At 43.5% G+C, this 16,561-nt stretch overlaps 1 protein-coding gene across 1 annotated transcript in view; it reads right to left on the bottom strand.

Moving 5' to 3' along the window:
- RAPGEF5 (Rap guanine nucleotide exchange factor 5) overlaps window positions 1-16,561 on the bottom strand; it is a 997,318-nt gene that overhangs the window by 1,935 nt on the left and 978,822 nt on the right. The window contains exon 25 of the mRNA XM_086941717.1: window positions 10,406-10,460. Coding sequence (XP_086797843.1) covers window positions 10,406-10,460 — 55 coding nt within the window. The remainder of the gene's footprint in view (window positions 1-10,405; window positions 10,461-16,561) is intronic.

Genomic DNA, 16,561 nt, shown 5'->3' with positions numbered 1-16,561 from the left:
TTGATATGTGTGGATAACATGCAATAAAATGTTATTCCTAGCCATTTTAACATGTGATACACGCATGCCTGGTTGCAAATGTAGTCCACTATTCCTTAAAATGATTACCTGGAACCCAAACTTGATTACCTCATCTTATGAAATGTTGCCAAGTAATGCTTGCCAATCTCATTGTTTGCATCACAATCTACTCAAATCATTAATGGGGAAATTATTACATACCTTTAGGTAACATCTATCGATTTTAGACCAAACAAATAGCCAACATTCTGGCTAGGCATTATCTCGTATTTCTATTTCACAACAACACTACAAATTTGGGACATGGAATATCTGTACTAGAACGATAGCGCTGGAGCTACATGTACACTAGAGCCATCAGTATTACAGAAGTGGCCGCACAAGCATCCGAGGCACCTTCTGTATTTCGATTGTGCCCTGGGGGCACACACCAAGTTTGTCCCTGGGGCACTGTATGTAATATAGCCCTAGATATTCTTAAAGTCACAATATGGATTAACATTTAGGTAAAACCTTAAACTCTTTAACAGCCTCCTGTATTTTAAAATCTAGATTTAGATCTTTGCTAGTCATTCTCTTCTACCTAAATAAGCTAAATTCATTTCAGCACGTTTGAAAGAAGTGATAGATGCTTCTAGAATTGAGCCTAACATACAGCTGCCTCCGCAGTTTCCAAACCTCCTATTTCAATCCAGTATTACCTGTTGATTATTGATGTCTCCATGGCCAGCACCTTCAGTCTGGACACAGCACTTTGTGGTGTGTTTTTTTTATCTGATGGCTGCTGCCCAGTCTCATTAGTGCGGCAATGCGGATCGTAGCCTCAAAAGCTGCAATAAATATTCAGCTAATTTGTTTCAAGCCTGAATAAATATACAACAAAACTCAGCGCCTGCAGGATTTCCATAGTGAATTCGGCTGAATTAAGCCATCTCCAGGCAATGAATTACTATAAATATAAATACGCTCTTGAAATTATTAGATTGCCCAATAAGCCTGTTTCTGGAGCTGTGATTTTGACAGGCATCGCAACAACCTCTGGCCGGGTTTGTTTAATAGGTGCGTAATACATCCATTTACCGCCTCGTCTATTTACATTCTAATGCATTATTTATAGGACTTATCCTAACCAAGGTATCCCTTCCCAAGCAGCAACCTCTTCCCTTTCCATTAAATAAGACCCACCCCTTACCTAAGTAAGATCTGCTCTACACCTCTTTAAGACTCTCCTACAGAGTGCATGTGGTGTGTTGTGAGACGTATTTTTTACAATTCAGTGGGCTTAAACCGACCCACAGCACACCATTAGTTCTTTTTTTTTTAGAGCACACCATTAGTTGTTTTAGTTTTGCAATCATTCGAATGCTTTGCTCCCGCAGTCTAGTCTTCCCTTTTTAAAAATAATTTAAGCAACCTGGTTTTATTCCTGGAAGTGTAATGTGCTTTCCTGGCATATGGCATCTTATATACTGTCTCTATTGACGCTTCAGTTACTTACACCCACAACTGTACTACTCTACTTTATGCCACCCCAAACTATTCTATGGTACTGTTTGCCACTCGACTGTATTCCACTCCATTCCACTCTATGCGACTTTATGCGACCCCTCTCCACTCCACACAATGCCACTCACTCTATAACAATCTACACCACTCTATTCTACGCCACTCGCACTACGTTTTTTCCACTCTATTCCACTCCACTCCAAACAATGCAGTTCTAAGGCACTCCACGCTACTCCATTCTACGCCACTCAATCACACTCTACGGCACTCTAATCTATGCCACCCTATTCTGTGCAACTCAACTCTACACCACTGCATGCCAATTTACTAGAAGCACTTTAAGCATATTTTACAAAAGGAATGGCTGCGCCGAATTGTGTGGTATATTAACCTTTTCGATGCTCTGCGCACACGTCGGATTCGGCCGCACCTGGGTGGAATGTCCGCCGCAGTGAAGCAGTTAATCATGGATATGTGTGTAGCAGCCACATGGGCGAATTCTTCAACATTTATCAATCGCTATAGGTTCAATTTGGCACAAGATAATTGTGATTTGAAACGCAAGTACTGAGTGCTAAGTAACTTTCAGTTATTTAGAAGTGTACCCAGGAGTGAGGCAAGTTAAAATAAATATACCCTCGTCTGTGCTTTCTTAATCACACTCCGAAGAAATTAATGATGGTTTTCACATGGTTGCATTAGCTATTAAGGGGCCGAGGAGGACAGATGAGGAGATAATGTGTCAGTTACTTACAGGAAACATTCATTACTTGGATTCTGCACTCTGCTTCCCAAGACTTAGATTCCATCATATCCTTGTCTTTTTTGTAGAAATGGTTGCTTTACTATTACAGGGTGAAGGGGAGACTTTTTATTCCCTTTGCACAGGTAAGGAGCGGGTCATTTCATGGAAAGGAAAGGAGCTGTTTGTTGCTTGGAAAGGTATGATGTGTGTTGGATAAATTCGACATGAATGCATTAATATGTAATGAGTGGAGGAGTTCAGAATCGGAGTGGTAAAGAATACCGGTAAATCATCCAACATTCATAAAAGCATAGAAGATATCAGATAAATGTACAAAGCCAATACTGGTATGATGTAGACAAATGACTCTCTGTGTTCCATTTACTAGCTTCTTCTGGGAGTGCAGAGCTTACATAGGTCTTCACTGTTTACTGAGAGGACGGGGGTCTAGAAAGCAGTAAAGAATTGTCCCTTGACATAAAGAAAGTTTGTGACTTGCTGGGGGCAGCAAAATGCATTGAGACTCGTTAGACAGTGTATGCTGGTTATAAACAGTAGTAAGAGCGGTGGCCTGTGGCGCGCACTCTAACACTGCAGCGGTGCCCGCTGCTGCCGTAGTCTCACAGCTGGGAGAACAGTGCTATAATGGTGTAAGCCCCATACAAAGAAGCCCTGAACTCAGGACTCCATCAGCCCTGCAAACATTCTAGAGAATGGGAATAGGCTGGGCTGGCACTCCCCAGAATAAGACCAGACTTTGTTGTATGGGGAACTACTGCAGAAGTCATTCGCTGGGAGGTAGGTCTATGTTGATGGAACCACCAGAGGAACTTCTGCCATTACTCTATGGGCGGTGACAAAGTGGGATTATTTTCCCTAAAGACTCTTCCCCTAGTTGATAGGCTACATTGTTCCATATAAATGTGATGGTATACTTTGTAAAAGAACGCACAGTTTGTTCATATTAAGGCTGTCAATGTATAATATCGGCAAATCACTAAATAGCATATTCTCACTAAACTTAATTGACAAATTACGTTTTACCAAGGTTATGTGCCAGTGTCAAAAAACAAAGTAGACATTTATCAGTCAAATACTATAGAACAATAAAAATGTGGACTGCCTACCATTTAGTTCATGTAGAAATCTGCTCACACTAATAAACAAATCATAGCCCTAAAAATATATTGGCTTCTTACAGTCTACCTTTCCCATACATTGGACGGCATCCGACTCCTCATCTTTCAATGATATGCAGTCCTGCCCATTTGTAACCTCAACAAATTGAAGTAGAAAAGCCAACTAATTATCACTCATAGAATCTTTTGAATCACTAAATTCACACACCAAAGTTAAAGGTAACAGGCACATCTGCATGAATTGCTCATACCAAGTGCCTTCATATCAAATAATTGAACATTAATAAGGCTATGCAGGTAGATACTTCCTCAAAGCTAGAGGGATGTTCCTGCAATGGCCGTATAATTCAATATTGTGAGTGCATCTCTTAATGAATCAACACAAGTAGTGACAGAAAGAGAGAAGGTACCAACGAAGTTATTTCAAAAAAATATATTTTTTTATTTACTTATTCTATTTTGTTTTTATGTGGGTATAAATACATATAAATTTTTGATCAGCGAATCTTCTTTATACAATACATAAGGAATACACAAAGTGTCTGAAAAAATTCATAAAGGAAGACAACCAATTTTAAAATGCATAACAAACTAATGAGAATTCCCCTGAAAGACAATCATACACAACAACTCACTTACGTGCTAACAATCATACTACATTCATACCACATACACAGATGAGAGAAGGAACTGGATTCCAATTAGCAAGATGGCTGCGCTAATGTGGTGCAAGGGCTCCAAGGTGTAGTTGTTGGCCCTTGTGGCGGGTCTACGCGCGTTTCGGTGGACAAGCCACCTTCATCAGGACCTTGTACATCAAATTAGTGCAGATAACAGGGGATCAGATAAGAGAGTAATTGGCCTAAAAAGAAAAAACAAGTCTGTCACTATCACATCCACAACACAATTTTCTTTATAAACATTAGTACATTCACTGTTGGGTAAGACCCATGGTTCATTACTCAAATGAGAAAGAAAAAGTCTACTTCTTAGGCAAGAGGTCAGAGAAATCTAATAGTATAAAGGCAAGATGTTCTATCGTTCCTGAGTAAAGGGTCACGCTATCTTGCAATGGGGCACCAGTTGTGCAATAAGTTGTCTTATTCTGCACGGGCTACTTAAAAAAGTTCTCCATACAAGGGCATGCATAGTCATTTAGTCATACTCACAAAGTGATAGAACAGCTATCATCAGAAAACAGGTTCTTTTGAAGGAGTAGAAAGGTGGGGTCACTCGTATGGCACTGCATCTATAAAAAGGGCCAGGGGAAGCTGTTAAAATAGGTTCTGATGTAGAGAAAACCATGATGTGCACGTATGGCCTCTCATAGCTAGGCTTACCCAAATGCCAAGTCGGAGGTGCTGGGTGACCCTCAAAGCTTCATCTTGATGTCTTTTAAATATCAGTTTCTGTATAGGTTAAAAGAGAAATGTGTGAGATCCCCTGTAAGAGTCGTTATTGGAGGGGACCTTAGTCTTCTAAATTTGCTGGGCTGCCCAAAATAGGTGCTAGAAAAAGGAAAAGACATACCGAAGTGGGCAAGATGTTCCCATTACATGGTGGGTTCTGTAGAAATACTCCTATTAAATATAGAGTCCCATGGTACTGAGGTCCGCGTAGCGCATAAATTCCAATGTTATTTCGATTTCTGATAGAGAAAAGAGGTACCAATACGTTTGTTTAGGGACGGCAAGGGTGTCATTAAGTTAAAATGCACATTTTAGGCTGTGTACCGCACTTACATTTCTAAATGGCGATTATTTTTCCGAAGGACAGGCACTCTGCGAGGTAATTGGATACTGTAAGTCCAACGCGACCCTGTAAGGTAAAGGTAATGTATGGGATTCAGTACCAAAATGACAAAACGGTAGTGTCGAGTGACGTGCTCTAATTAATTAATGTTAACACAGAGTAGAATGGGAGACACATCAATAAATAAGGCTAGGGATTGCTGATCGGGAAGGGGGATATTCGTAGTGAGTACCACGGAAGTGCGGGTAAACGCATGAGAGAGCAACTGGTCCACTGATCTAAATTCACTAAGTGGATAGTCAGCGCTATCGGGGCAGTGCTCGATCCATCTCATATGACGGGTGAGAGACTACGTCATACCCCTGTAGCTACAAGCGGGTTCTGTAATCCTTACCTTCGAATTCGACGAGTGGCGTGCAAGCAGCTACGCGTCCCCAGGGATCTCCACCGGACGTTGTTTACGCCCGTCATAATATATACTATGGTTCCAGGTTTGAAATATCGCGGAAGAGGGACAGAGACCGCGAGAGTCTGGTAGTGTGGAAACAGACAAGGGACTATAACGTGGCGGCCATGTTAAGGGTGCCTGGCCTGTCGACCTCGTGTATCAGTCTGGTAGCGTGGTAAGGGACAAGGGACTACAAGGTGGCGGCCATATTGAGTGTACCTGGCCTGACAAACTCGTGCAAAATCGATCTAAAAGCACAGACACATGTATTCTGATATGATAAAGAAAAGTCGCATCCAGGAGTCATAAATGCAAATATTATTCAGGGTTGTATATTGAATAAAGTTCAATTCAGCCCATCAAATTCAATTAAGGCCCATCATGGAATATGTTAGAGTCAAGTGCTCTCAGTTAATAAAATAAAAAAGACTAAAGGGTGCAAGTTAGACGAAGGTAAGCAGGATGCGTACCAAAGATATAGTATGAAAAGAGAATTCTCAAATAAATTACAGCTCACGAATTAAATCTAGAACAGGTCATATCAAGGTACAGTTTAGGGGCAGTGGGGCGAGGATAGGAGATCTGAATTCTTTACCTGGTGACATACCAAGATATCTCTTCGTTAAGTCCTCGCTTAACACTGTCCAACCAAAAAATCCAAAAGGTCTCACGTTTTTTCCGTGTCACTTCAATGGGCTGACCCATTCTCGGAGCGACCTTTTCCAGAATAGACCATCTGATCTCATCCTCTTTGTGTAGTTTCTCCATACAGTGTACTACTAGTGGAGCTGAGAGTTTCCTGGTCCTGATAGCGGACTTATGTTCGCTGAAACGGACGCGAAACTCGCGTCCTGTTTCGCCAACATAGGCTAAGCCACAGTCACAAAACAGGATGTACACTATGTTGCTGCTACGGCAGTTAGTGAGGTGGCGTAATTTAATCTTTTTTTCATTATAAGTTACCACGTCTGAGACAAGGGCTGAGTCACAGGCATGGCAGCCGCCACACCTATGATTCCCCACAACTGCAGGGAGACCAGTGATCGAGAGTTGATTATTAAAGTGAGCATTTCTGGTCACGGGTCTCGCATGGACTAGCATGTCCCTTAGGTTTTTGTTTCTTCTGTAGGCTAACATAGGAAGAGGAAGTGCAGTGCTACTGTCATCCAAGTTAAGAATTTTCCAGTTTTTGTTGATGATGTTTCTCAACTTATGATTCAGGGTAGAATGGTTGATCACACAGGTGATCCGGTCGTGCTTCTTTTGGGGTTTGCCTTGTAGGAGTGCTGTTCTATTGAAATATTTAGCCCGTTTATAGGCTTGTCGCACTAAGCGGTGTGGATAGCCTCGTTTGAGTAGTCGTTCTTTTAGGGCGTCTCCGTGTCGATGGAATGAGCTCATATCTGTACAGTTACGGCGAATCCTGAGGAATTCGCCGAAAGGTATAGATTCCCTTTGGCAGTTAGGGTGGAAGCTGGAGAATTCTAAAATGGTGTTTTTGGCTGTACTTTTTCTGAAGAGACTGACCGATATCTGTCCGTGAGTGCCCATAATGCTGATATCTAGAAAGTCTACCTGCTGAGTGCTCAGGTTCATAGTGAACCTCAGATTCGTATCACTGGCATTGAGCCAGAGGTAGAAGGTCTGTAGTTCCTCTTCCGACCCTTTCCAAATAAAAAAAATGTCATCGATAAAGCGCTTCCAGACAGAAACGTTCTCAAAAAAAGGTGCAAGCTCATTAAAGATGTTTGTCAGTTCCCACTCACCCATAAAGGTATTCGCTACACTGGGGGCACAAGAAGCCCCCATGGATGTCCCTTTGATCTGCTTGTAGGTTTTCCCATTGTAGTCAATCCCTAGCCTTATTTATTGATGTGTCTCCCATTCTACTCTGTGTTAACATTAATTAATTAGAGCACGTCACTCGACACTACCGTTTTGTCATTTTGGTACTGAATCCCATACATTACCTTTACCTTACAGGGTCGCGTTGGACTTACAGTATCCAATTACCTCGCAGAGTGCCTGTCCTTCGGAAAAATAATCGCCATTTAGAAATGTAAGTGCGGTACACAGCCTAAAATGTGCATTTTAACTTAATGACACCCTTGCCGTCCCTAAACAAACGTATTGGTACCTCTTTTCTCTATCAGAAATCGAAATAACATTGGAATTTATGCGCTACGCGGACCTCAGTACCATGGGACTCTATATTTAATAGGAGTATTTCTACAGAACCCACCATGTAATGGGAACATCTTGCCCACTTCGGTATGTCTTTTCCTTTTTCTAGCACCTATTTTGGGCAGCCCAGCAAATTTAGAAGACTAAGGTCCCCTCCAATAACGACTCTTACAGGGGATCTCACACATTTCTCTTTTAACCTATACAGAAACTGATATTTAAAAGACATCAAGATGAAGCTTTGAGGGTCACCCAGCACCTCCGACTTGGCATTTGGGTAAGCCTAGCTATGAGAGGCCATACGTGCACATCATGGTTTTCTCTACATCAGAACCTATTTTAACAGCTTCCCCTGGCCCTTTTTATAGATGCAGTGCCATACGAGTGACCCCACCTTTCTACTCCTTCAAAAGAACCTGTTTTCTGATGATAGCTGTTCTATCACTTTGTGAGTATGACTAAATGACTATGCATGCCCTTGTATGGAGAACTTTTTTAAGTAGCCCGTGCAGAATAAGACAACTTATTGCACAACTGGTGCCCCATTGCAAGATAGCGTGACCCTTTACTCAGGAACGATAGAACATCTTGCCTTTATACTATTAGATTTCTCTGACCTCTTGCCTAAGAAGTAGACTTTTTCTTTCTCATTTGAGTAATGAACCATGGGTCTTACCCAACAGTGAATGTACTAATGTTTATAAAGAAAATTGTGTTGTGGATGTGATAGTGACAGACTTGTTTTTTCTTTTTAGGCCAATTACTCTCTTATCTGATCCCCTGTTATCTGCACTAATTTGATGTACAAGGTCCTGATGAAGGTGGCTTGTCCACCGAAACGCGCGTAGACCCGCCACAAGGGCCAACAACTACACCTTGGAGCCCTTGCACCACATTAGCGCAGCCATCTTGCTAATTGGAATCCAGTTCCTTCTCTCATCTGTGTATGTGGTATGAATGTAGTATGATTGTTAGCACGTAAGTGAGTTGTTGTGTATGATTGTCTTTCAGGGGAATTCTCATTAGTTTGTTATGCATTTTAAAATTGGTTGTCTTCCTTTATGAATTTTTTCAGACACTTTGTGTATTCCTTATGTATTGTATAAAGAAGATTCGCTGATCAAAAATTTATATGTATTTATACCCACATAAAAACAAAATAGAATAAGTAAATAAAAAAATATATTTTTTTGAAGTAACTTCGTTGGTACCTTCTCTCTTTCTGTCACTACTTGTGTTGATTCATTAAGAGATGCACTCACAATATTGAATTATACGGCCATTGCAGGAACATCCCTCTAGCTTTGTGTTTCTTTTTCCCCTCGGTTCCTGGGCCACAATCTATTTATTTGAGGGGGTCCCTTTATCCATGTGGTAGATACTTCCTCACTCACAAACCAATTCTTTACATTTCTCAACAATGTCTAACTAAGGCCAAATCTATCTATCTCTAAGAAAATGTCAAATTTCGAAAAATATTTCCTATCAGCACAAACCAAAGTGCTGGCCAAGGGAAAAATCAAAAGGACAAGAAATACAGAACTGATAATTTGCCTTAAATCTTTTAACCCCTTTCATGCGCATGATGGAACCCCGCCGTCATGAGCCGCGGGCGGCGTGTGCTCATGACGGCGTGGTTCTGTCATGCGGCTGCGGCTCCGCCCACGCGGCATTAATTCCCAGCCTGTGAGGGCGAATTAATGAGCGGGTGGGGCCATGACAGAACCATGCCATCAAGAGCACACGCCGCCTGTGACTCATGACGGCGTGTTTCTGTCATGAACACAGCAGCGCTGCGCTCACCCCCCAATTGCCGCGGCGAAATTTGTGCCGTGGCGAAGGGGTTAAAAATTCTTTCTTTAAAAATGTGCATGAGAATTTGAAAAGCATCTTCTATAATACCTTTTGGTCAAATATAGTTTCAGTGCAGCTTTCCGCTCTAGATAAATATAGGTTGCAAAAGTGCAATATATTTCTAATAGTTAACTTAATCGAATAACTCTCTAAATAAATTTGCTTAGCATTTTACAAACAATTTTTGGAAAATTCTGTGATATATTTGGAGTGAAAATAAATGGATACAGACAGCGCTCTCCTTGCATCAACCCAATTCTCTTTAAACTGGTCACTCTCTGCACCTGCTCTGTCCGTCCATAGTGCTACGAGGTCTAAGGGTAGCTATGCGCTCTTTAAAACTTGCTTCATTCATTCATTATGATCTCAGGTTCGGTCTGAACTAGCGAATGGCCAAAAAACGTTTTTATTGAAGGTTATCAAAAGTAACTTCATTGAATCACAAAGAGAATTTCATAATCCTACAGGAGACAACTCCCCCCCCCTCCACACACACCAAAATGCACTATGCACTACAGTCAATGGGGATACAGTGACATTGCACAAAATGTTATTTCCGCCTTTAGGGAGGATGCTTTTATTTTTTTTACTTAGTGTGGAGGGTGGCTTCAACCACCTAACCATTAAGTACCCACGATAAGTTCTAAATCCTGAGGTGCATTAAACACACAACATGCATAGAATAGGCTTGCTTTCATTCCTAGAACACAGCCCTACTATCAACATTTTGCACAGTTAACAGTTGGTAGTACTCACCATATTGGTTATTGCGACAGTATCTCAGAGATCGCACTGTATCAGCAATCATATGCTGAAAGGAAAGAAAAACAGACGGAAATAAGCAAAGAAAATCAAGGGAGTGAAAGTTGGCTCTAGCACACAGTTTTTAGACCTAATTTCCCATACAAATGAAGGTGGTCAACGTTCTTACATCTGCCACTGTAATAGCTTCATAGTGTTTCTAAAGATCTAAAGGAAACTGAATACAGAAACCATTCTCCACTCCAAGTGGATAGATATTTCGGTCTTGGTGCTGTGTAGCACCTCTCCAACCTTGTGCTCCATAACCATCTTATTTTTTTAATTTCTAAATGGGGCATGGGCGTATCCTTAATACAAATATATGGCCTTATCAAGTATATCCTTGGAACTTTGCAGGGTGCTTTCACAGCAGATTAGATGAAGCCATTGAGAAATGAAGGAAGAGTCTCTCACTCTTATACCCATTACACGCAGTCACATTTCCAGACCCAGCATTTTGAAAACTTCATGTCAATGGGGATCATTACGATAAATGTTGGTGGCGGGCCCTCCACCATCGTACTGCAGTTTTCCACCTGCCAGATTACAATGGTGGGTGGAAACATGGTGGTCGAAAAGACTGACTGCCATCGTTCTGACAGGTAGGAATTTTCCGACCACCTGTTGCAACAGTCGCATTGCCCAGCATTGCGGCGGTGCCTGTTAGGCACCGCCGGTCACATTACGATGGAGTATCCCCGCCAGCCTTTCCATAGCGGTTCACCCACCATGGAAAGGCTAGCGGGGATAGGCTTTGGGGGCAGGAAATGCAAAACTTGCTTTTTTTCCATTGTGGCAGGGGCTGAAGCCAGCAGCACCCCCTGCAATGAAAAACATGGCACTTGCGCCGCCGTGGTGGTGGCCGCATTGAAATGCCAATATCTGGGGCCGCCGCCTTATAGGCAGGCGTTCCCCATCCCAGGGACAATGGCAGACGGATAGAAGTCTGTCCACCATCGTAATCAGGCCTAAAGTCCCTCAATGTACTGTCTTGCAGGTTATATTTCAAGTGACAGTCCCACCACAAATAGTGTGAAGTTGTTTTAATAAAAAAAACTTCAACTGCCGATCTGATCTGTATTCCATTAATTCCAATGTAGATGTTACTGAACAAACACAGAACCTTTCTTTTCTGCATATGCAGCTCAATGGATGAACAAAGTCCCATGTAAGAGGGCTCTCTGAAGACTCAAACTCTTACTCTTACTTAGAAAAATCCACAATGGAGATGAAAATATAAACATTTTATATGGGTCTACTTTAAGCATTCTGTCTTATTTCATTATATTTTCTGTTGCTAGATTTCGTAAAATGAAGGTCCTCATTATCAAATGTGTGTGTCTTGTAAAGCGCACTGCTACCCGGAGGCGTCCTGACGCTATAGACCGCTGGGGAACCCGTCCTGGCTTTCCCTGTGAGATGTTCCCTCTTGGGTATCTCCAAGGTGAAACCAGGCATCCCGGGCGTTTGTGGGGGGCCATTGTGGAGATGAGGCAAGCTAATGCCCAGAGTTGCTGAGTGTGATCCCCGGTTAGAGTGGGCACCGAGGCGAGAATTATCGAATCCGCTGACCCTGGTTCACAACCCTGCCGCCACGGGAATTGAACCCTGGTCCCGGGCCGTCCTCTGATTCCGGGTCTGCCGCCTCTAACCAGTGAGCCACACCAATCCCTCATCACAGCCCTCAAATTCTTATTTGAATGCCAGCTCTTGTTTGCATGCAAATCAGAATTCTGAGCTTAGTGGTAATTACAGCATCTGCAAATATTTGAGTCTTATTACGAGTCTGGCGGTCCAGACTCGTGGGGCACAGCAGTGGTGGCCTTCTGACTGCCCTATTATGACCAAGGTGGTTGGGCCACCGTAGGACCCCGCAACCACCAGGAATCAGAGAATCCTGGCAACTGGCAGTTCCACCTCCGTGAACAGTGGTGTGGTGAGGAATGAAAGGGGCCCCCGTTTGTCTCTGGGCCTGGGGCATCATGGAGGGGTGCACATGTTGTTCCAACCTGGTTGCATGCACCCCAGTACCTGCACACCATGGACTGCAGCAGTCCATTCCATGCAGGTACTGATTTTGACGTTCCCATTGTGGTGTGTATTTCATAGGCAACGCCGTGAGAATGGCAAAGAACAGCCCGCCAGACAGGAGAAAACTCCTAATCTAGCAGGCGGTTTAAACATGGGTTTGGCGTGCGGAAGCGGGGTGGCCCGGCTCACGCACTGCCAAACTCATAATAAGGCCATTAGTCTGAATGGCATTTAACAGGTAAAAATGTGGTACTAATTATGTGGGCCAGTCCAAGGTTGTACACCTTGGAAAAGGAGAAAACATCCCAAATGTAAGACCCTAAGGATGGGATAGTGTAGAAATGTGGCTCAATAAATACTACACAGAACAACTGATATGCACCAGTGCAAAAATGCCACCCAGGATTCTTCAAGGTTAGAATAGACCACCCAATCTTTCTTAATACCAGCCCATCCAAAGCAAAAGAACAAACTTCCTATATTTGATTTTTATTGGGAAATGCCCTTATTTATCTTAAATTACTTCAAACTAAACAGAACCACGACTGTGTTTGCTAAACTTCTTTGAGGGTTGCCTATTTTGGGATGACAAATGCAGATTAACATGACAATGCTTTACACTTATGCGATCAGGTAAATTCGCTTGTGTAATTTAACGCTGAACATTACTCAGAAACGCATTCATGGGCATAAACTCAACATCTGCTTCAGCCTCATTGCTTCTAATAAAAAGCTTAATGATCGGCTTCGTAGGGCCTAGAGAGGGCCCAATTATCAAGAGGTATGTGCTGTTCTAGTTCAATCAAGTAACACAATTAGAAATTGGAGGTTTAGCAATCATGTTTACTTACTGAACACTTGGGAGTGTAAAATGCCCAATTGCAACTGTCTGTGATTTGCGTACAACGTCAAAGAGTCTGAAAAATGTAATTGCAGTTTCTAGATTTGTCCTCAAATCCTATTGATGCTGTCACCTAACTTACGTTTTATTGGGCTACTTTCAGCAAACACGGTTTGGAATTCTCCTTGAAATATATACTGATTTTGTAATGTATGGCTGAGATTAGTGGTCGAATAGAATGTAATACAACATAGCGTTAACATTTCTATAGCATTGACTGTTTTCTTCACCATTCACATGACGTGAATGATAACATTCAAATATCTCTACAATATAATGAAAGATAAACTGGCAACAGGGCATACCACAAACTACCTCTAGATGTGAAATAATCGGTGCCAATATTACATACTTTAACTGAGCAAATTTTACCTATCCTAGAACAGTAACGGGTTAAGTTATCTGTCACTTACTGGTTTCTGGGCAAAAAGGCAACCGTGCCGTCCTATAGAAATATTCTCTTTGCTATGACGCATGGCTGGCCCGGGGAAATTACAATAATCTGCTGGGAAGTTGCACTATTTCTGCAGCTCGAGTCTATTTTTAAAATTTCTTCCAAAAGCGAACTCAAACTCTCAAACACTTTCCAATATTCCACTTCTTTGCCACAATGTGATATATTTAAACGTTCTAGGTCATTATGCGTTACAGACAAAAGATCCCTGTTCAGTCAGTCAACAATATTTCTTCGGTTTCACATGGAACCATTAAGGAACACATTACAAAATCGATAAAAACAATCAGTAGTAGATACAGGTAAATATAAATACAGGATTAAAAACAACAATAAAACAGTCCTCAGAGTGTACATCATACAGCAAACAGATTCTTCTTCAAATGGACAATGTGTTTCACATTTTTTTGTGCGTTTTTTCTTTTTGCAGTGGGTTAATTGAAGGAAAAATGTGCCCTTTGTCCTGTGGTCTTTATGTAGCGATATTGAGGCAGCGGACGAAAGCACTAAAAATAGCGGAAACTCCATAGAGACGTTCCAGAGATTGGGCACAAATAAAAGATAGGTGACAGTTGACAAAAGTGACATGGAGTCAGAGACTGCAGAAACAAACACAATGGTCTGAGACGGAGATTAGCAGCGATTCCATCAGAGCTAGAGACAAACTGTGTTAAGATGCAGGCGGCTGCTGGGACATATGTAGTAGAGAAAAGTGCTTGACAAGGAAGTATAGTAGCGCTGGTACTCCTAACCATGGGGTAACAGTATGTGCATAAGAACTGACAGTACTATCCCATTAAAAGTATTGTTCCCTGCCTGCTGAGAAGCGCAGGTACTCTCCCAATCCAGTTGAACAAGTGCAGGTACCCCTATCTATGCGCTTGCCCGCACGCAGTGGCCATCAAGAGGGCGGGCTCCTAGTCACGGAGGGCTGCCCCCGCCCTCCTTGTGGCCAGCCACTCCTCACCTGGGCAGGCTTCGCCCAGTAGAGGTAGGCAGGTTGCTTACGCACGTCCGGGGCGGCTGGGAGGAGCCTCAGGGGGTTTATCACTCCCTTGCTCCTTCGGAGAGGCCTCTTTGCCGCTCCGGACGTCGCACGACAAGCTGTGGGACACTCTTTAGTCACGTCGGGACACTCTTTCTTTCTCCTCGGGTCGCCGTCCTGAGGTCCGGTGTTGCGTCGATGTGATATATCCGACGTGTTGCTGTTGCGTTGCTTACGGTGAGTGGGGATGTGAGGCGATTGCTGGTTTTCTTTGTCTCTCGGTCTGCTTTGGTTGTCTCCCTCCACGGTCCTGTTGCCTGCCCCCAGCGTCTCATGTTTGTGAGTACATGCGAGGCGCTTGTGTCGGGGCTCCGCGCCTGAGTTATTGCATGGTTGTGTATTGGGGCGCGGGCCGGTTTTGAAGCACCACGTGTAGGGCCTTGGGGGGTATTGTATCTGGCCCCGTGTAGGGTGGCTTTCCCGATAGTTCGGGGGCACAGCCGCCGGGAGGTGTACAGGCGTTCATGCCGCGCGCAAAGACAATTTCGCATCGATGTTTGTTGTTCTGAAGGGGGCGTTTCAGGAATGTCTTCTCGGCAGTTTGTTTAACGTGTGTGGTTTCAACATTGCTCGGAAATGCTATTTCTATGCTAAGTTGTATGCCAAAAGTGGAAATCGATGCGGGGTGCATATTTGAATTTGTTCATGCCAAAATTCATGGTAAAGGTCGCTAAGAAGTTCTGAGGTCAGGAGGCGTCGGCTACCATGACCCAACGTGTATTTGTATCTTTTATCCTACCTTGCGGTTCTGCCTCTGATATCTTCTGCGGCGTTTTGTTGTACTGCAATGCCAGAGCGTCATTGCTACAAGCGTGTGGTTTGGTCAGGCCTCGATGGCGGCGCTGATCCCTTGTGGGATATGCAGGGGCTCCTCAAAAAATTGTGTCATGTTAGGTAGGACTGGCAGCGTGTAGTCATGTTGTTCATTAAATAGCTCATTCGGTCGGGCATATGCTGCCGGTTTTTGTGGCAAAGCGTTCGGATTAAGTTATGCGTCATCCCTGGGGCTGATAGCTCCCGGTTCTTGTCTTCTGTGGGATAATTTGACAATGTTGGGGGGCGAAACAAAACCAATGTCATGTGGGTCACGTTTGTACGTTTGTACCCGCCAGAATACCTCCTCCCCATAACATTTTCCTTCCCACTGCTTAGATAACGGTATCCCTTGTTCTGCACGGCCAGCTTGGGGTGGGTGTTTACAATATCTGTGAGTTCTACGCCAGGCGCTGGTGATGTTTATAGAGGCAATGCAGGCGCGGGTTGGCGTGTGCTAGACGTAGTCTACCAATAGCAATGCGTTTTAGGTGGGCCTTGATGTCGATGCTCCACTACTGGAGCCACGTTTGCAAATGTAGATTTCCCCACTTTACAATGACCATGCACACTTGGCCGCTGCTCTGGGCAAATTATCCTTGATGTTCGGTCTTGGGTCCTGCCCGATCTTCAAACCAGGTGCTGCGGCTTTGCGGTGCTGGGGCCCGGAATGGTGGTGGGTCTCCCTAGGCATGTCGCGTGGGTAATGGCGCCCGGGTGCAGCCATCTTGGCTCAGTTGGTGCACGACGACATTTGGGTGCGACACGCATGGGTAATGGCGACCGGGTGCGGCCATTTTGGTTTCGTTTGAGGCCAGGCAACTGGACTTTGCGGTTCCTCTGGCGCGGCACATCTATAGGGGGCAT

Source organism: Lissotriton vulgaris, chromosome 10 (assembly GCF_964263255.1).
Source record: "Lissotriton vulgaris chromosome 10, aLisVul1.2, whole genome shotgun sequence".
In the NCBI taxonomy this organism is placed as follows: domain Eukaryota; kingdom Metazoa; phylum Chordata; class Amphibia; order Caudata; family Salamandridae; genus Lissotriton; species Lissotriton vulgaris.
This window is presented reverse-complemented; position numbering and strand designations above follow the sequence as displayed.